The following is a 20,392-nucleotide window of genomic DNA, read 5'->3' as shown; positions in this document are numbered from 1 at the left end:
CACCCTCCCCCTGGGGCCCCACAGTTGCCCTTCTGGATGCCCCTCGCCCGGCAGCCGCCCTCGCCCGGCCACCCTGTGGGCTGCTCTCCTGCGTGAATGCCCCGTCGTTTGTGTCATTGGCGAGGTGCTCACAAAATACCAGAAAATAAGATGAACAAAATCACCTCCAGCCTCGCAGCCCAAGGACAGAAGTCATGGGGAGCCAGTGAGGGCCTTCTGCAGCGAGAGGGACGGGAGGCGGACGTCACACCCCTGGCAGCCCCTCCGGGGACCACCGTGTGGGGAGCTGCTCGAGCTGCGCCACGGGGCGGGGGGTCCTCTGCCCGCTGGCCGCCTCCCACTTGGCCCATAAACTGCTCGCCCTCCTAACTCTGTCCCTGCCTCTGGAAGCAGGACTCGCACCGTGTGGTTGATGAACATTTATTTAATTTCTTGGGACTGATGAGCATTATTTACAGGGGACGCATTGTCTTCTCGGGCTGCCATCTACCGGCACTCGCCAGGATTGGGGGTGAGCCCAAGCTGGTGCAGACCTCCCGGGGTTTTGAAACGGGCAGGGGCGCAGCCCAGCCTGCCCGTGGTCTCCTCCCTGAGCACCTTCGCCAGGCGTCCGGGTCTGACGGCACCTCTTTCTATCCAGGGGCCCAGAGCCCCTCCTAGGCTAGGGGCGGAATGAAGATCTCCAGGCCCCTCAAAGGCCCCCAGGCCCAGATGGCCCCACCGCCTCCGTCTGAGTGTCCGGGCAGCCTGGAGCCGCAGAGACCCCTTCCTTTTCTGCAGCGTCTGAAGACGGCCTCTCCAAGGCGGGCTCCTCCATCTTGGATCTGAGAACTCCGGGGTGTCACAAACAGCTAATTCCCGTCATTTACCCTGGGAAAGGAGGAACCGCCTTATGGGGTGAGGTGGTGGCTGCAGGTCTCAAAGAGGTGTCTAACCACATCCAGCTGTGGGCACAGCTACGCTCAAGTTCCCGAGCCCCCGCCTCCAGCATTCCTGGGGTCTCTACTGTGCTGGACGGCACCGAAGCAGGGCTGCGCAATCCAGGGAGGCTTCCTGGTGGAGGCAGGGTCCCAGAACCCTGCAGTGCCCACAGGGGAAACTGAGGCTCAGAGAGACATAGGACGGCCTCCCAAGAGCTCTGCGAGGGGCTCCCCCTCAATGCCCTGCAGGACCCGGATCTGTCTGGTGTGATGGATGAAGATGGCTCCAGAGAGATCTGAATGGGAACCTGCCTGAGACACGGCAGACCCAGCAGGTCGCTCTGCCCTGGGCCTTGGGTGCCCTTGGGGGCGGCTGACACTGACCCGAGGAGGCACCACGCACCCTCTCGTCTCCCTACCAGCTCCTCCTGGTGCTCCCTCCCAAGCCCTGGGGAGCTTCCTGGGTTGGCAGCTGAGGGGGGTCCTGGGGAGCTGTAAGCAAGGGGGAGGGGAGGGAGCCCACAGGCCTGCAGCCCATGGTGAGTTTCACACCCAGAGCCGGCCAGGTGGGGCGCGCTGAGCTGAGGGGCCCCGTCCCCATTCTGTGGGGTTCCCCATTGCTGGGCTCCATGGCTGAGGCTCTCTGGGGGTGGCCAGGGTTTGTGGAGACCTCTCGGGGTCTCACAGACACCACCCAGAGGCGGTGGGATGGAGAGGGTGAGGCTGAGTCCCACTCTCCCGGTAGCCCCCACGGACAAGCTGTGGAACACCGCCCCCGCTCCCCGCACCGGGGCCCGCCGTGGCCGCAGACTTTGCACAGAAAACCTTTCTGATCCCGGCCAGCCCGGTTTCCCCGCCCCTGCCGGCGACTTGCTGCGATCGGGCTGTGTCTGCAGCGTCCACACCCCCTCCTCACACGCATCTCGCTGGGCGGAACTCTCGGGTCAGGAACAGTCCCAGTCACCTCCGGGCAGGGCGGTGAGGACGGGGACGGGGACGGGGTGAGTCCAACTTGCCGTGGCCTCCTGAAACCCAAGCGTGGCACGGCACGGGGCGATGTGTGCCTGCGGGACCCTGTGCTGCCTGGCGCTGCTGTGTGCGGCCAGCCTGGGTCAGCGCCCCACCGGGGGCCCCGGGTGCGGCCCTGGGCGCCTCCTGCTCGGGACGGGAAGGGACGCACGCTGCTGCCGCGTTCACCCGACGCGCTGCTGCCGCGATTACCAGGGTAAGTAAACCGTGTTTACTTAACGCGGACAGGCCAAGGCGTGGCGCGGGAGCCGGGATGGGCGGGCGCCCCTTCCCGTGCTCACACCGGCGCTGCTGAGGTTTAAGGAGGGTGGGCCCAGGGTCGCCAGCGGCCAGAGCCTTCCGGAGGGAGGCAGGATCCCAGAGAGAGGTGGAGGCGTGCCAGCTCCAGCCAGAGGTCCCCACGGCGAGGAGCAGGGGCGAGCCAGGTGGGAGCGCCCTCAAGGGGGGGTCTGGGGTCCCAAGGTGGAGGAGGGCTGTTCCAGGTCCTGCTGGGTGGGTCCTGAACCCTCGGCCATCGCCCAGCTCCCCCTGCACCGCCGTCTGGCCTGCTGCCTGCCTCTGACCTGCACCTGGGGGTAAGGGTTCAACTGACACGGCCGGCCCGGAGAGGAAGTCACCTCAGAGCTTCTTCCTCCAGGGTTGGAAAGGGAGGCTCTGTCCAGAGGCCCAGTGTGGCTGGTGGGGACAGCGGCGCCTGGAGACCAGGCAGGCAGCCTCTGAGGTGTCCACGGGCCTCCAGGGGGCTTTGCACTGTTGGGGGCCATCCCTGGGTCCCGCAGGGGCAGCCCCTGGTGGCAGGTGCAGTCAGCGCCTGGGCAGAGGCAGCTGTGGGGCACAAAGGGGGAGCAGCCCCAGGCCACACGGTCCCAGGAGAGAGAGACACCTGGACAAACCCAGCGTCCGGACTCCCGGCCAGGAGCCCTCCGCTCCCTGGAGCCGACTGTGGGTGGGGAACAGACAACCCCGCTCCCCTGGAGGGCCGAGGAGGGGCCTCAGCCCAGCTGCTGGGGGCCTGGCTTGTCTCCTGCCCAGGCGAGGAGTGCTGTTCCGAGTGGGACTGCGTGTGTGTCCAGCCTGAATTCCACTGCGGAAACCCTTGCTGCACGACCTGCCAGCACCACCCTTGCCCCTCAGGCCAGGGGGTGCAGCCCCAGGGTAAGTCCTGGAGGTGCCTGTGAGCGTCCACACAGGCCAGGGGGTCCACTAGGGCCCGAGGCAGAGCTCATGGGCGCAGGTGTCCAGCATGTGTGGTGTGTGGGGTCCTGGGTCCTGTGAGGCCAGGCAGCCCAGGCCATGCTCAGGCACCACGGGCCATGCAACTCCAGGAGTGTCTCGTCCCCCCTTTCTCGGCCTGGGCTTTTCCATCCAGCACGAGGACTGTGAGAACCCTGCGGGGGGTGGGGAGCTGTCTGGCTCTCAAGCCTGGGACACCCATCCTGTCTGTCCTCAGCGAATACCGAGCGAGCCTGCCCTGTGCCCCCCGAGTCCTGTCTGGGCCCCGAGCCTGCCCTGTGCCCCCCGAGTCCTGTCTGGGCCCCGAGCCTGCCCTGTGCCCCCCAGAGTCCTGTCTGGGCCCCGAGCCTGCCCTGTGCCCCCCAGAGTCCTGTCTGGGCCCTGGGGCTACACCTCCTCCTGGAACGAGCAGCTCAGGTCCTCTTGGCGGCTTGTTTACCTGACGGGAGGGGCCAGGCTGGGCACATGGGGGCTGTGAGGAAGTAGAACTAGGGAGGCTGTGTGAGGTTGGACAGGGCAGGGTCTGGGGTCAGCTGGGACCCAGCCTCACTCTTTCTGGGACCCTCTGTTCTACTGAGTCCTGCCTGGCCTCTGCCCGCCCTCAGCCCCCAATGGGCAGGCCCAGTGCACTCTGCGCTCCTCCCCCAGGTGCCCTCCCCAGGTCCCACCCCAGACGCCCCATCTGGGATGGGCAGACGCGGGCACTGACATGCAGGGCCCCAGTCCTGGGCCATCAAGAACTCTGTTGAATGGATGATGTGGGGGGGGCATTCGACTCAGCAGCCAGACCCCAGATGGACCCCTGCACTGGCCTGACTCCATCCTCATCCATCCCAGCAACTCCAGCAGCTTCCCTCCCTCCTTCCCTCCCCAATCCCCCGACCCCGCACCAGGGAAATTCAGTTTTGGCTTCAGGTGTGTCGACTGTGCCTTGGGGACCTTCTCCAGGGGCCACGACGGCCACTGCAAACCTTGGACAGAGTGAGTCCTGGGTAGGCCCTGCCGGCGGCTGGGTGGTCCAGGCTCACTCTAAGGAAGGGTCCTCTCCTGTCCCTTGCACTGTGGCGAGCCCCAGACAGCGCCGAGGACAGCAGCCGGGGGCTGACTGGGGGCTGTGTCCGTGTATTCCAGCTGCACCCAGTTTGGGTTTCTCACCGTGTTCCCTGGAAACAAGACCCACAACGCCGTGTGCGTCCCAGGGTCCCCGCCGGCAGAGCCGCCTGGGTGGCTGACCATCGTCCTCCTGGCCGTGGCCGCCTGCGTCCTCCTCCTGACCTCGGCCCAGCTTGGACTGCACATCTGGCAGCTGAGGAGTCAGCCCACGGGGCCCCGAGGTCAGTCACAGCCTGGTGGGGGGAGGTGGGGGCCTGGCTGCCTGCTGACCGTGGCCCCTCTGCAGAGACCCAGCTACTGCTGGAGGTGCCGCCGTCGACCGAAGACGCCAGCAGCTGCCAGTTCCCTGAGGAGGAGCGGGGCGAGCGGCTGGCAGAGGAGAAGGGGCGGCTGGGAGACCTGTGGGTGTGAGCCTGGCCATCCTCCTGGGCCACCGACTGCAGCCAGCCCCTCCCTAGGAGCTCCCCGGGCTCCGAATTCTGCTCTGGGCCGGGCCTGGCTCCCCTGGCAGCAGAAGTGGGTGCAGGAAGGTGGCAGTGAGCAGCGCCCTGGACCATGCAGGTCGGCGGCCACAGCTGGGCCCCGCAGGAGTGAGAGAGAGACACAGCCATGGCCCCCTTCCTCCCTTACGGCACTGCTGGGGTGGGGTCTTAGGACGGGAGGCTGTGCCGGCGGGTGTGCAGTGCCCAGGACGGGACCCGGCTGCTTGGGGCCTTCAATAAACACTTGTCCAGTGACCTGAGTGGACGCATGCTGGGTGCTGGGGGCGGAAGGGGCGCCGGGGCTGGGCTTTGGGGCACCGTGCCCATGCCTGGCCGTGGTCCCCTCCACAGGGGGCAAAGGGGAGGGCAGCCAGGGCCCATTCCGGGAACTCCTGGCCGGGTGGGGGTGGGGCCCGAGGAGGGGCCATTCCAGTCCTAGGCCCAGTGATCCTCAGGGATACAGGCTCAGCGGCTTCCCCAGTTAGGGGGCTCTTCTCTGGCACCCCTGGATCTCTGGTTTCTGGCCACACAGCCTGCCGGCCCCTGGGTGCCCAGAGCCCAGGACTCACATCCAGCACTTTCCAGTGGTGGGGGCCCCGTCTCCAGGCCAGCCCTCTCTCCTCATCACCCCACCCTTGGCCTGCCCAGCCTCCTGCTCCAGGTGAGATCTGATACCAGCTCGCTCTGCTACCGGGGAGTGGCGGGCAGGCCGGTGCAGGCCCCTCAGCAGCATCCAGGAGGCACCGCACACCTGGCTCCCAGCTCAACTCCCAGTGGGCGGCGGGCCCAGCTCACAATAGGTGGATGGGGCAGAGGCGGCATCAGCACCCACCCCACATGGGACCCAGAGTGTGGAGAGCCCAAGGGGGGCACAGGGACACCGGGGAAGGTGCCCAGCCCTGGAAGCAGGACCTGGCCTTTCGGCGCTGTGGCGTACTGGGCTCGGGGCTGGGTACTGGGCACTGGGCACTGGGCTCGGTGCGCTCCTCCCGTGCGAGCCCCGGGGCGGCTGAGCGGTCGGGCCCTGCCCCGCGCACTCCTGCCTGCAGCCCGGGTTCCCCCCGCCCGGCCCCGGCTCCCCTCACGCGTCCCCCACACCGGGGCCGTCCCGCACCTTCCCCAGAAAACACCGGCGGCCCGCGCAGTGCGGGTCCCGCGGGGCTGACTCAGCGCGGAAACTCCTCGTGGGCGGCTTCGCGTGGGCCTCGGCGCGGAAACGTCAGCGCGGGGGCGGCGGGGCTGACGCACAGCGGCGGGCGGGGGATTCCGCGGGATGCGGGGCGGGCTCGGGGCGGGGTCTCCGGAGTCTCCGGCTCCTCCCGGGCCCGCCCACGGGCTTCACCTGAAGCGCGAACCTCCGGGCCTGGGGGGGGCCCCAGCGCGCGTCGCGGAGCCCGGGGGAGGCGCGGGGGACTCGCGCGTGGGGGCGGGTGCGCCTCCGGGGGTCTCGGGGGGAGGCCGAGGAGGGGGTCCCGGGGCGCGGAGGGCCGGGCGGCGCCGGGTGCGGAGAAGGGGCCGGTGCGCCGCGGAGCGTCCCCCCCAGCAGCCCCCTCCCACTCGGGGCGCGGTGATCTCGGCTCCCCGGGGAGGGGAGGGCCCCTGCTCCACCTGGAAGCCCGACCCACTGGCACAGCGCGGCCTCCCTCCGCCCGGAAAACCGCAGCCGCCCCGGCCTCCCGCTGGCGTCGGACTTTTGAGAAAAGGGCCTGAGGCCACCTCTGTTCCCAGAAGCGCTTCCGGCCGCCCCGGAGCCTCCCCCGCAGCCAGCCCCCTCCCCACCCTCCACTGAGAGCGGGACCGAAGCCCGCAGCTGACAGGGACACCTGTGGCGGGAGCCCCTTCCCACCCGGACAGAGCTGGACACAGCCTTTCCCAGCCCCAGGACAGGTGGGAGGTCCTTGAGGGACAGGTGGCCCCCGGCTGCCCCAGCTGCTGGGGTCTGTGGTCCAACCAGGACCTGGGTCGTCACCGCTGTCCCCTCCGATGCTGGGGAAGCTCTGAGGACAGCACAGGAGAGGACTCGCTCCTCTTGGCCAGTGACCCTCATGGGAGGCCGAGGCGCCTGGCGTGGGGGAGGAAGCAGACCCCGCCCCACACACATCTCATCTTCCCGGAAACTCGAGGAATTCGGGGTCTTTCCGGAGTTGGTAATTCGGTTGTCCTGGTCCCGGTCTTAAAGACACACCCAGGGGAGAGGGGCTGGAGGGGGCGGGGGCACAGGGGCCCATGGACACGCAGGCCTCAAGTCCTCCAGGGTCCGAGGTCTCTTCAGCTGAAACAGACACGCAGGCCCACTGGCCCTCAGCTGACCCCAGGCTCTGGCTGCTGGTGAGGGTCTGTGCTGGCCAGGCCCCACGATGGAGGCTGTGGGGATGGAGGGTGTGTGGCTGTGCCTGGGGGCACTGAATGGGGGCAGCTGACTCCCCCATGCCTTCCCCTTGAGTCCCCTACCTGGCAGCAGGACCCAGGACTCACCCGTGGAAGAGAGAGGGGGAGGGGGGATGTGGGGGGCGTCAGCTGTCAGGAGCCTCTACCTTGGATCCCAGGCTCCAGCTTGGCGTCGTCTCCGGGAAGTGCCCCAGCCCTGCCTGAACTCCTCATGTCTGGGAGGGGTTCTGAGGCCTTTCCTGTGGCCCCTGGCTGGTCACTTCACTTGAGTATTGGGGAGCACCTTGTACTGCCAGATACTCAGGCACCCACAGTCCCCCCTCCCTGGTGGTCCATGCCGTTGTGGCTTCGAAGATGAGCACTTATGGACTGGGTGGTGGGGACGTGGCCGTTGCTCCTGGGTTCTCTGGAAACCTTGTTTATTCATTGACTTTTGGGCTCTTTGGGGCATCAAGGACTCCTGAGCAGCATCTGGATCCTCAGCTTAGGCCTTTGGGGGACCTTGGGTTGCGGGGGGTGGGGCTCGGTCAGGACAGGGCAGGCCACTGCCAACGTGCACCGTCCTCATGGGTTCTGGCGGTGACACATCCAATCAGGGCCCAGGGACGACAAAGGCTCCGTTGTCCCCTCGGGCTCAGGTGACCTCTGCTGACATCTTGGGGCCCCTGAGCCTGGGGGTGTAACCCCACCCACCACAGGGAGGGGAGCTGGACAGTTCCAGTGTCACCAGGGGACGTGGTCCTGACCTGGGATCGTGGCACGACACAGCACCAGGCATGTGGGGCAGATCCGGGGGCAGAGGCCGGAGGGCACAGAGGCCCCAGGGACATCTGGGTGGCAAGAGCAGAGGGCAGCGTCGGGAGGACCCCGAAGTGATGTGGCGGTGTAGTGGCCTTGGAAGCCGCCAGGCAATGTGGCCCTGACTCCTAAGAGCAGGTGTGGACTTACCAAGTCCTGGGTGCTTGACCAGCCATGGAAGCTTCACCCCTCCCAGGCCCCTCCTGCTTCACCCCTCCCCAGCCTCGGTGGGCTGCCGAGCAGGCTGCTGCTGCCCTTGGTCCCCTAGAGCGTCCAGCAGACCTGCTGGGAGGAGACTGGGGGCCCCATCACAATGCCAGATGTGTGCCCAGCCTCTCACCTGGGAACCCCCGCTCCAGGCCCCAGCGGCAGGACCATGTTGGTTGGGGCTGCCCCTGGCTTGGGGTGGCTCCTCACTGGCTCTGAGACCTGGGGCCTCTTTGGCCTCTGTGGGCCCCAGTTCCCTCTGTCCCGCCTTCTCCTCTCCCTGGCACCCTGGCTGTGCCCCACCTGCTGTGCTGGCCAGAGACCACAGCCGACGGTGCATTCCAGTGGTGGCTGGGCTGCCGAATCCCAGGGAATGGAGCTGCCATTCCCGTGAAGCGCAGGGTGGCCGCGGGGCCAAGGCTGACTCTGCTGGCCCCTCGGTCCCCCGTGGCTGCTGTGCAGCGCAGGAGGAGGAACCGGCGACTTGGCCGTGACCCTGTGGAGTTGGGGGCAGGGCATGCAGGGGGTGGGCCTGGGGGAGGGACCCCCAATCCTCAGGTCTCGACTTGGGAGGCACAGGGGACTTGAGCCAGCCATTGGGAGAGGCCTGTATACTTTAGCTCTCTGGGTGGGAGGTGGCTGAGGGGGTGGGTAGGGTGGACGCCTCAGAGGCCCTGGGCTGCCAGAGCTCTCCTCGCAAACCCCCAAGCCCACAGGGCATAGAACCATCGGCGGCCACACAGGGCTGACTGGGGCCTGGCCAGTGTGGGCTCAGCAAGTCTTCTGTGGGATCCTCCTGTCGGGGCCAGCTGCCCTGTGCCCCTCACCCCTGGCTAAGTCCTGGGGCCACTGTAGGAAGGTTGGGGGCTCGTGGAGCTGGAGCGCCAGGCCTGGGACTTGAAGGCCCAGGAAGGTTCTGTGCCGGGCGGGCTAGGGCGAGCCCTGTGGGTGCCCACGGCAGCAATCCTGGGCTCAAGGGGGGTCCTCCTTTGGAGCTCCAGCAGGGTTCAGAGGGGCCCATGGGGTCCAGACCCTTCCTGGGGACACCAAGCAATGGCGGATCGCAGGCCAGGCCATGGGGGCCGTGGGGTCACAGGGCTGCAGGAGGGTCCTGGTGCTGAGGGGCTCAGGGTGATGGGCGGGAGCCCAGGATGGGGCAGCCCGGGAGGGAGCATAGGCCAGCTGTGGGGACCCCCCTCCCTCAGGACAGCCCCCCAGGACTGGGCCCAGCCGTGGAGACCCCCCTCCCTCAGCACAGTCTCCTCAGGGACAGGGCCCAGCCATGGAGTGGGGGCTACTGGGGCCTGGGGGCAGGGGAAGTCCCAGGGGAGCATCTTTCGGGCCAGTGCCGGCGTGGTGGGGGGCGACCCCGGTGGGCATGGGCTCGGGGCGCTGAGGTGGCAGGACCGCTGCAGAGACCGTGTTTGTAACAAAGTAGCCTTTATAGGTCCCTGAAGGCGGGCAGTGTGGCTGGGGCGTGGGGTGTGGGGCGTGGGTGGCCGCCCCTAGGGCCTCGCGTTCTCGGGCTCCTTGCGTTTCTCCTTGGCTGTCCCCGGGGAAGGCTCTTGCTCCGGGTGCCTGTCGCCTGTGCCCGACTGCTCCTTGCCCGGGGCCTGGGGCTGCCCGTCGTGGGCGCTATCTGGGTCAGGAGTGGGGCCGGGCAACTGGGGATGCTGCGGTGCCAAGGGAGGTGGCACAGGCCTGCGGGTGCTCGGCTGGTCTGGGGCACGCGGCGTGGGTGGCCCGGAGGACTTGGCCTGGCGGGTGGGCGGAGGCAGCCGTCGGCGGAGGCTGCAGGAGCCCCCCAGGCGCGGCCACACGTCGGCCTCTCCGTTGTGCAGGAGCACGAAGCGACGCTGGGACAGCAGAGGCAGCATCTTCTGGCCGCGCAGGCTCTTCTGGAAGGTCTCCAGTGCCAGGTCTGGTGCAGGCGGGGGAGAGGGGGTAAGTGGGGGGCAGAGGCTGGGACTGGGAGGAGCAGGAGGGGCGGGGAGGGTGTGAGGTGTGGGAAGGTGTGAGGGGTGGGGAGGGTGTGAGGTGTGGGGAAGGTGTGAGGGGCGGGGAGGGTGTGAGGTGTGGGGAAGGTGTGAGGGGTGGGGAGGGTGTGAGGTGTGGGGAGGGTGTGAGGGGTGGGGAAGGTGGGGGCCAGAGGCTGGGACTGGGAGGAGCAGGAGGGGCGGGGAGGGTGTGAGGGGTGGGGAGGGTGTGAGGGGTGGGGAAGGTGGGGGCAGGGGCGGCGCTGCCACACAGAAGGTGGAATAGCCCCATCTGTGGGGGTCTGAACTTGGGAAGAGGGCGGGTGGGCATTCAAGACTGGGCAGGCTGTGGGGGTGTGGGGTGGGGGCTTGGAGGGCTCACCCAGGGTCTCGATGACCACACCTGGGATGACCTCCTTCAGGACCTCGCAGTTGGTGTGCAGGGCTGGGTTGGAATTCATCTCCAGCAGCCATACCTGCACCAGACGCCAGTCAGACCCTCCCCACCCCGAGCCCACTGGGCCAGCAGGGCAGAGGCCCTGGTCCTCATTCAGCCAGGTGGCTCTGGGAGGTTGCTTCCTTTCTATAGCGTTGCTCCCCTGTTTGTCCACTGAAACTCTGAGGGTCTGAAGCTCTGGCCTGAGGGGCTGCCCTGAGGAGGGGGTGCAGGTCCGTCCCAGCTGCAGAGGAGGTGAGCCTCGTGGATACATCCATCCCCAGGGCTGCATGCAGGCAGGGTGGGGGCTGACTGCAGAGTCTGCCTGGGGCCTGCCAGTGTGGTTAGGGTGTGTGCAGATGGCCCCTGCCTCCTTGCATCTGCCTCCCGTGCCCCCGCCACCCAGGAGAGCACCTTGAAGTTGTCATCAATCAGGAAGTCACAGCCGATGAGGTCAAAGTAACCCAGCTTGCACTCCAGCTTGGACTTGGCGGCCAGAAAGCAGTGGGCCATGATCTGCTGCATCCGCTTCTGCAGGGAGACAGGGAGGCATCCTGGCTGTGGCCTGTAGGCCCTGATCACACCCCAGGTCTGAAGAGCCACAGCCACATCCCTCACCGGCACTCCCATCTGAACCCACACCTGTACAACCACACCTGCCCCCACGTTCGTGCACTCAGCATCACAGGCTCACAGCCAGAAACTCAGCCAACAAAATCCTGGAGCTCCTGCCCTGTGCCAGGCCCTGGAGATACACGAGTGAGCAAAACTCACAAGAAATCTCTGCCCTGGAGCAGTTCTTTCAGAGCAGAAGAGACGGATAGCAAATGGGATACATAAAATCTCGAATCTTGGTAAGAACGGTGAATTTTGTCGTTTTTTAATGTGCTCTGGTTTTCTCCTCTGCTCCCCAGCTCAGCTGTAGCCTCAAAAAACAACGGCGTGCATCCCCAGAACTGGAGATAGAAAAATAGACCTCATTTATGAAAAAAATTGTAAGTATTTGTTTTCTTATGTCTGGTAGTTCTTTGGAAGATCCCACTTGAAAGGACTAACAGAAAGTATGAGGGCCGGGTGTGTGGCTCACACCTGTAGTCCCAGCATTTTGGGAGGCCGAGGCAGGAGGATCACTTGAGCTCAGGAGTTTGAGACCAGCCTAGCCAACATGGTGAAACCCCATCTCTACTAAAAATACAAAAATTGGCCAGGCACATAGCTCACACCTGTAGTCCCAGCACTTTGGGAGGCCGAGGCGGGAAGATCACTTGAGCTCAAGAGTCTGGGATCAGCCTGGGCAATAAAGCGAGACCTTAGCTCTACAAAAAAATTAACAAAATTAGCTAAGCATGGTGGTGTGTGCCTGTAGTCCCACCTACTTGGGAGGCTGAGGTGGGAGGACTGCTTGAGCCCAAGAGGCAGAGGCTGTGGTGAGCTGAGATTGTGCCACTGCACTCTAGCCTGGGTGACACAGTGAGACTATTTAAAAAAAAGAAATATGAGGATGATGTTTCATCAAATAATAGAGAATATCGGTGAAGAGAGAAAAATTATAAAAGAGAATCAAATAGAAATTCTGAAGTTGAAAAGTAGAACAAATAAAAAATTCACTAGGGCTCGGCCGGGCGCGGTGGCTCAAGCCTGTAATCCCAGCACTTTGGGAGGCCGAGACGGGCGGATCATGAGGTCAGGAGATCAAGACCATACTGGCTAACACAGTGAAACCCCGTCTCTACTAAAAATACAAAAACTTAGCCGGGCGAGGTGGCGGGCGCCTGTAGTCCCAGCTACTCGGGAGGCTGAGGCAGGAGAATGGCGTGAACCCGGGAGGCGGAGCTTGCAGTGAGCTGAGATCTGGCCACTGCACTCCAGCCCGGGCGACAGAGCGAGACTCCGTCTCAAAAAAAAAAAAAAAAAAATTCACTAGGGCTCAACAGCAGATTTGAGTTGTTTGCAGATAGGCCAATTGAGATTATTTCGTCTGAGGAACAGAAAGAAGAAAGAGGCCGGGTGCAGTGGCTTCACGCCTATAATCCCAGCACTTTGGGAGGCCAAGGCAGGTGGATCGCTTGAAGTCAGGAGTTTGAGACCAGCCTGGCCAACATGGTGAAACCTCATCTCTACTAAAAATACAAAAATTAGCCAGCTGTGGTGGTGCGTGCCTGTAGTCCCAGCTACTTGGGAGGCTGGTAGGCCAGACGATTGCTGGCGCCCAGGAGGAGGAGGCTGCAGTGAGCTGAGATCGCACCACTGCACTCCATCTTGGGTGACAGAGACCCTGTCTCAAAACAAAAGAAGAAAGAGAGAGGGAAGAAAAAGTCTCAGAGACTTGTGGGTGGGACACCACCAAATGGACTAACATATGCATAATGGGAGTCTCAGAAGGAGAGAAGAGAAAGGAGCAGAAACAATATTTGAAAAAATAACGGCTGAAAACCTCCCAATTTAATGAAAAACAACCAACACATTCAAGAAGCTAAATGAACTCAAAGTAGGATAAACTCAGAGATCCACCACCTCATCAGCAAACTTCCAAAAGACAGAGAACGTCGAAATCAGCAGGAGAGAAGCAGCTTGTCATGGACGAGGCATCCACAGAAAGATGACCAGTTTCTCATCAGAGGTCGTGAGGTGGGCAGGCGGTGGGATGACATATTCAAATTACCGAAAGGAAAAATACTGTTGACCAAAAGTTCTACATCTAGCAAAAGCTGCTTGAAAAATGAAGGGGAGGCCGGGCGCGGTGGCTCAAGCCTGTAATCCCAGCACTTTGGGAGGCCGAGATGGGCGGATCACGAGGTCAGGAGATCGAGACCATCCTGGCTAACACGGTGAAACCCCGTCTCTACTAAGAAATACAAAAAATAGCCGGGCGAGGTGGCAGCGCCTGTAGTCCCAGCTACTCGGGAGGCTGAGGCAGGAGAATGGCGTGAACCCGGGAGGCGGAGCTTGCAGTGAGCTGAGATCCGGCCACTGCACTCCAGCCTGGGCGACAGCGCGAGACTCCGTCTCAAAAAAAAAAAAAAAAAAAAAAAAAAAAGAAAAATGAAGGGGAAATTAAGACATTCCGGATAAACAAAAGCAGAGGCCGACCTGCCCTACAGTCCTTCAGACTGAAACGAAAGGACACTAGACAGTAACTTGAATTCATGGCTGGAAATAAAGAGCCCCGGTAAAGGTCGTTGTGTAATTAAATAAGAGACAGAATAGATGTATTTTTGTATGTGATTGTCTTCTCCTAAAAGACAACTGTATATAACAATAATTATGAATCCATGTTGACGGACACAAACACACCCCGCTGTAATTTCTGGCAACAGCGTAAGGGAGGGGCGGGGCTGTGTAGAAGCAGTGTTTTTGTATACTTTTGAAATTAACTTGGTGTTAATAACAACTGAATTGTTTATTTTAAAACACTTTTTATTTTAGAAACAGGGTCTTGCTGTGTCGCCTAGGCTGGGGTACAGTGGTTTGACTGTGGCTGCCTGCAGCCTTGACCTCCTGGGCTCAAGTGATCCTCCCATCTCAGCTCCCCGAGTAGCTAGGACCGAAGGTGCACACCACCATGCTGAGCCAATTTTGTTTTTTAGAGATGGGGTCTCACTATGTTGCCCAGGCTGCTTTCAGACTCCTGGCCTCATGTGATCTTCTTGCCTCAGCCTCCCAAAGCACTGGGATTACAGGCATAAGCCACCAGACTCACCCTAATTGTAGTAAATTTAAGATATGATATTAATGGCAATCCTCAGAATAACCACTAAAATAACTCAAAAACATATAGTAAAAGAAATGACAAGGTAATTAAAATGCTACACTAAGCCGGACGTGGTGGCTTATGCTTGTAATCCCAGCACGCTGGGGGGCTGAAGCGGGTGGATCACCTGAGGTCAGGAGTTTGAGAAAAGCCTGGGCAACATAGTGAAACTCCGTCTCTACTAAAAATACAGAAAATTAGCTGGGCCTGGCGGGGGCCTGTAAATCCCAGCTACTAGGGAAGCTGAGGCAGGACAATCGCTTGAATCCGGGAGGTGGAGGTTGCAGTGAGCTGAGATCACGCCATTGCACTCCAGCCTGGGCAACAAGAGTGAAACTCTGTTTCAAAAAAAAAAAAAAAAGTTACACTAGAAAATATCTCTCTAAAACAACAGGAGGCAGTAATGGAGAAATTGAGGAACAAAAAAGACATAAGACATAGAAAACAAATAACAAAATAGCGTATGTAAATCCTACCTTATCAGTAATTATATTAAATGTAAGTGAATTAAACTTTCCGACTAAGAGACATTGACGGGGTGCATTAAAAAACATGATATACCATCTACAAAAGATACTTAAGTTTCAGAGACAAAAATAGGTGGAAAGTAAAGGGATGGAAAAAGATATACCATGCAAATGGTAACCAAAGTAGAACTGGAGTGGCTCTACTAATATCAAAGAAAATAGACTTTACAACCAAAATTATTACTACAGAGTAAAAGAAAAGTTTTACAATGATAAACCAAGAAGATCTAATAATCATAAACATACACGAACCCAACAACAGAACCTCAAAACATACAAAGCCAAAAACGGACAGATTGGAGGGAGAAACAGACAACTGAATATCCCACTTTCAGCACAGAGACAGAAGACTAACAAGTGAATAGAAGACTTGAACAACGTGATAAACCAAACAGACCTAACAGACACCCACAGAACCCTCCACCCAAAGGCAGGACACACATCCTTCCCCAGTGCACATGGATATTCTCCAGGAGAAACCATATGCTGGGCCACAAACAAGTTTCAAGTGGTTTTTAAATTTTTTTAATGATTTACTTAATGAATAGTAAGTTTGTTTGTTGTTTTTTTAAAGATGGGGTTTTGCTATGTTGCCCAGGCGGGACTCAAACTCCTGGGCTTAAGCAACGACCTGGGATCCCAGGTATGTGCCGCCACACCAGCTCCAACAATTCTTCAATACTTTTTAAAGGGTTGAAATAATGAAGTATGTTGTCTGACACAATGGAATGAAATTAGAAGTCAATAACCGAAGGAAAATTGGAAAAATCACAAATATGTGGAAATTAAATAACATGCCCTTAAGCAACTAATGGGTCAAAGAAAAGCTCACAAAGGAAACTTAAAAATACTTTGAGGTTAAGTGTCGTGGCTCACGCCTATAATCCCAGCACTTTGGGAGGCCGAGGCAGGCGGATCACCTGAGGTCAGCAGTTCAAGACCAGCCTGGCCAACATGGTGAAACCCCATCTCTACTAATAATACAAAAAAAATTAGCTGGGCGTGGTGGCACGTGCCTGTAATCCCAGCTACTCGGGAGGCTGAGGCAGGAGAATCGCTTAAACCTGGGAGGCGAGGTTGCAGTGAGCTGAGATTGCACCATTACACTCCGGCCTGGGTGACAAGAATGAAACTCCATCTCAAATAAAATAAAATAAAATATAAAAATAAAAATACTTGGAGACAACACACAAAATCTTATGGATGCATCAAAAGTGGTGGTCATGGGGAAGTTCATAGCACTAAGCACCTACCTTAAGCAAGAAGAAAAAACTGGAATCATAACCTAAGTTTTGACCTTAAGAAATTAGAAAAAGAGGGTTTGAGATGAGCCTGGCCAGCAAGGTGAAACCCCGTCTCCACTAAAAACACAAAAAAATTCGCCGGGAGCGGTGGCGCGTGCCCATACTCCCAGCGACTCGGGAAGCTGAGGCAGGAGAATCGCTTGAACCCGGGAGGCAGAGGTTGCCGTGAGTGGAATCGTGCCACTGCACTCCAGCCTGGATGACAGAGCGAGACTCCACCTCAAAAAAAAAAATTAGAAAAAGGAGAGCAAACGAAACCCCAAGCAAGCAGTAAGAAGGAAATAATAAAGACGTGACTGGAAATAAATGGAATAGAAAACAGTAGAGAAAAAATCAGTGAAACCAGGAGTTGGTTCATTGAAAAGATCAACAAAATTGATAAAGCCTTAGACTGACCAAAAAGGAAAAAAAAAAGGAGAGAATAATCAAATCACTAAAATCAGGGGAAAAAGACTTTATATTGATTAAAAGGATGACAAGGGAATACTACGTACACTAAACAAATTAGATAACCTAGAAGAAATGGACAAATTCTTTTTTTTTTTTTTTGAGATGGAGTCTGGCTCTGTCGCCCAGGCTGGAGTGCAGTGGCACAATCTCGGCTCACTACAAGCTCCGCCTCCCTGGTTCACACGATTCTCCTGTCTCAGCCTCCCGAGTAGCTGGGCCTACAGGCACCCGCCACTATGCCCGCTAATTTTTTTAGTTTTTAGTAGAGACAGGGTTTCACAGTGTTAGCCAGGATGGTCTTGATCTCCTGACCTCATGATCCACCCACCTCAGCCTCTCAAAGCGTTGGGATTACAGGCGTGAGCCACCATGCCCAGTGAAATGGACAAATTCTTTAAAAAAACAAACCAGACTACTGTAATCCCAGCACTTTGGGAGGCTGAGGCGGGCAGATCACGAGGTCAGGAGATCGAGACCATCCTGGCTAACATGGGGAAACTCCATCTGTACTAAAAATACAAAAAATCAGCTGGGAATGGTGGCACTCGCCTGTAGTCTCAGCTACTTGGGAGACTGAGGCAGGAGAATCACTTGAACCTGGGAGGCAGAGGTTGCAGTGAGCTGAGATCGCGCCACCACACTCCAGCCTGGGTGACAGAGTGAGACTCCGTCTCCAAAAAAAAAAAAAAAAGAAAAGAAAAAGAAAAACAAACCAGACCAGACTAACGATTAGAAAATCTGAATGGACCTATAACAGGTAAAGATTACAGTAGTATTAGTAATAATAATAATAATAAACTTTCTTACAAAGAAAAACCCAGGTGACTTTACTGGTGAATTATTCCAAACAAAGAATTAACACCAATCCTTCACAAAGACTCCAAAAATAAAAGAGGAAGAACACATCCTAACATGCTGTGAGACCAGTGTTACCTTAATACCAACCCAGTCAGAGACATTCATGAAAAGAACGCTACAGACCAATATTGCTTATAAGCACAGACACAAAAATCCTCATTAAAATACTAGCAAACCAAATCCAACAGCATATTTAAATGTAAATGGTTCAATACTATCATCAGGTGAGGTTTGTCATATGAAAGTTAATCAGGCTGGGCGCGGTGGCTCAAGCCTGTAATCCCAGCACTTTGGGTGGCCGAGACGGGCGGATCACGAGGTCAGGAGATCGAGACCATCCTGGTGAACACGGTGAAACCCCGTCTCTACTAAAAATACAAAAACTTAGCCGGGCGAGGTGGCGGCGCCTGTGGTCCCAGCTACTCGGGAGGCTGAGGCAGGACAATGGCGTAAACCCGGGAGGCGGAGCTTGCAGTGAGCTGAGATCTGGCCACTGTACTCCAGCCTGGGCGACAGAGCGAGACTCCACCTCCAAAAATAAAAAAATAAATAAATGAAAGTTAATCAATGCAATACAACACATTAATGTAATGATGGGAGAATAAGACATGATCATCTCAGTGGATACAGAGAAAGCATTTGACAGATTTCAACATCCTTCTATAATATTAACAAAAACCACTTAACCAATTGGGAACAGAAGGCAACTTCCTCAGCCTGACGAGGGTATTTATGAGAAACCTCCTCAGATCAGGAACAAACAAGGATGACTGCTTTTGCTGCTACTTTTCTTTTCTTTTCTTTTCTTTTTTTGAGGTGGAGTCTCACTCTGTCGCCCAGGCTGGAGTGCAGTGGCGTGATCTTAGCTCACTGCAAGCTCCACCTCCCGGGTTCCCGCCATTCTCCTGCCTCAGCCTCCCGAGTAGCTGGGACTACAGGCGCCCGCCACCACGCCCGGCTAGTTTTTTGTATTTTTTAGTAGAGATGGGGTTTCACCGTGTTAGCCAGGATGGTCTCGATCTCCTGACCTCGTGATCTGCCCGCCTCGGCCTCCCAAAGTGCTGGGATTACAGGCTTGAGCCACCGCGCCCGGCCTGCTGCTACTTTTCAAAATTGTTCTGGAAGTAGCCGGCAATATGTAAGAAAAGAAATAAAATGCATATATATTTGAAAGGAGGAGGTAAAGCTGTTTTTATTCCCAGACGACATGATCCTTACATAAAAATCTTGAAGAACACACACACACAGGGAGCTAATAAGTGAATTCAGCAAAGTTGTAGGATACAAGATCAACACACAAAAATCAGTTTTATTTTTATACACTAACAATGGACAATCCAAAAAGGAAATTTAAAAAATAATTCTGCCGGGAGCGGTGGCTCACGCCTGTAATCCCAGCACTTTGGGAGGCCGAGACGGGCGGATCACGAGGTCAGGAGATCAAGACCATCCTGGCTAACACGCTGAAACCCCGTCTCTACTAAAAAGTACAAAAAACTAGCCAGGCGAGGTGGCGAGCGCCTGTAGTCCCAGCTACTTGGGAGGCTGAGGCGGGAGAATGGCGTAAACCCGGGAGGCGGAGCTTGCAGTGAGCCGAGATCCGGCCACTGCACTCCAGCCTGGGTGACAGAGTGAGACTCCGTCTCAAAAAAATAAAAATAAAATAAAATAAAATAAATTCTATTCACAAGTGCCAAAATAATAAAATACCTAGGAATAACATTTGCCCTCGGTGACAGACTTGTATCCTGAAAACTACAAAGCATTGCTGAAAGAAAGGGAAGACGACCTAGAAAAATGGAAAGGCATCCTATGTTCATAGATCAGAAGACTAAATATTGTTAAGATGTCATTACTACGTGACCTACAGATTCAACGCAATGCCTATTAAAATTTCGATGAGGCTGGGTGCAGTGGCTCACACCTGTAATCCTAGCACTTTGAGAGGCCAAAGTGGGCAGATCGCCTGAGGTCAGGAGTTTGAGACTAGCCTGGCCAACACGGTAAAACCCAGTCTCTGCTAAAAATACAAAAATTAGCCAAGCATGGTGGTGGGTGCCTGTAATCCCGGCTACTAGGGAGGCTGAGGCAGGAGAATCTCTTGAACCTGGGAGGCGAGGTTGCAGTGAGCTGAGATTGGGCTACTGCACTCCAACCTGGGCGACGGAGCGAGACTCCGCCTCAAAACAACAACAACAAAAAAAACCTTTACAACTGGACAATAAAGACCAGCCACAGCGTTTGAATAGACATTTCTCTAAAGCATATACACAGCTGGCCAGTGAACACATGAAGTTATTTGTCATTAGCAAAATGGAAATCAAGCCCACAATGAGGTATCCCTGCACCCAGACTGGATGGTGATTTTTTTAAAAAAGAAAGGAAAATAACAAGTGTTGGCAAGATCTGGAGAAACTGGACAAGTGGTTCATGGTTAAGTTAAAGTGTGTTATCCTGTGACCCCACGACTCCATTCTTGGGTATTTTCCCAGGAGAACTGAAAATATATGTTCATACAAACAGCGTTTCATAATAGATCAATAATAAAACTCAGCGTCCACCAACTGATGACAAGATATGGTCCACCCATATGAAGGAATGTTGTATGAAAGGGATACATGGCTGGGCGCGGTGGCTCACACCCAGCACTTCGGGAGGCTGAGGCGGGCAGATTATGAGGTCAGGAGATTGAGACCAGCCTGGCCAACATGGTGAAACCCCGTCTATACTAAAAATACAAAAATTAGCTGGGCGTGGTAGCACATGCCTGTAATCCCAGCTTCTTGGCAGGCTGAGGCAGGAGAATCGCTTGGACCCAGGAGGTGGAGGTTGCAGTGAGCTGAGATTGTGCCATTGCACTCCAGCCTGGGCGACAGAGTGAGACTGTCTCAAAAAAAAAAAAAAAAAAAAAAAAAAAAAA

General features: G+C 57.5%; 2 protein-coding genes across 3 annotated transcripts in view; one reads left to right on the top strand and one right to left on the bottom strand.

Moving 5' to 3' along the window:
- Positions 1-1,817: 1,817 nt before the first annotated feature.
- On the top strand, positions 1,818-5,032 carry TNFRSF18 (TNF receptor superfamily member 18). 2 transcript variants are annotated; one of them, XM_025386755.1, is made up of 5 exons: positions 1,818-2,145; positions 2,982-3,104; positions 4,076-4,163; positions 4,314-4,495; positions 4,582-5,032. In XM_025386755.1, exons 1-5 carry the CDS (start codon positions 1,977-1,979, stop codon positions 4,704-4,706), a joined length of 687 nt encoding a protein of 228 aa, XP_025242540.1. In that variant the 5' UTR covers positions 1,818-1,976; the 3' UTR covers positions 4,707-5,032. The 2 variants fall into 2 exon arrangements, with proteins under 2 accessions (XP_025242540.1, XP_025242531.1); XM_025386746.1 differs by having other exon boundaries at positions 4,314-4,516.
- Positions 5,033-9,596: 4,564 nt separating this feature from the next.
- Positions 9,597-20,392, bottom strand: part of TTLL10 (tubulin tyrosine ligase like 10) — an 18,467-nt gene continuing 7,671 nt past the window's right edge. The window contains exons 11-13 of the mRNA XM_025386451.1: positions 10,997-11,113; positions 10,529-10,622; positions 9,597-10,091 (exon numbers count right to left, since the gene is read on the bottom strand). Coding sequence (XP_025242236.1) covers positions 9,676-10,091; positions 10,529-10,622; positions 10,997-11,113 — 627 coding nt within the window. The 3' untranslated portion in view covers positions 9,597-9,675. The remainder of the gene's footprint in view (positions 10,092-10,528; positions 10,623-10,996; positions 11,114-20,392) is intronic.

Source organism: Theropithecus gelada, chromosome 1 (assembly GCF_003255815.1).
Source record: "Theropithecus gelada isolate Dixy chromosome 1, Tgel_1.0, whole genome shotgun sequence".
Lineage (NCBI taxonomy): Eukaryota > Metazoa > Chordata > Mammalia > Primates > Cercopithecidae > Theropithecus > Theropithecus gelada.
This window is presented reverse-complemented; position numbering and strand designations above follow the sequence as displayed.

Excerpts from the sequence above, each read along its gene's own strand:
- TNFRSF18 (XM_025386746.1), top strand. The coding sequence starts at position 1,977 with ATGTGTGCCTGCGGGACCCTGTGCTGCCTGGCGCTGCTGTGTGCGGCC. Across the intron at positions 3,105-4,075 it reads CCAGGGGGTGCAGCCCCAGG|GGAAATTCAGTTTTGGCTTC; the intron begins GTAAGTCCTGGA and ends ACCCCGCACCAG. Across the intron at positions 4,164-4,313 it reads CACTGCAAACCTTGGACAGA|CTGCACCCAGTTTGGGTTTC; the intron begins GTGAGTCCTGGG and ends CGTGTATTCCAG.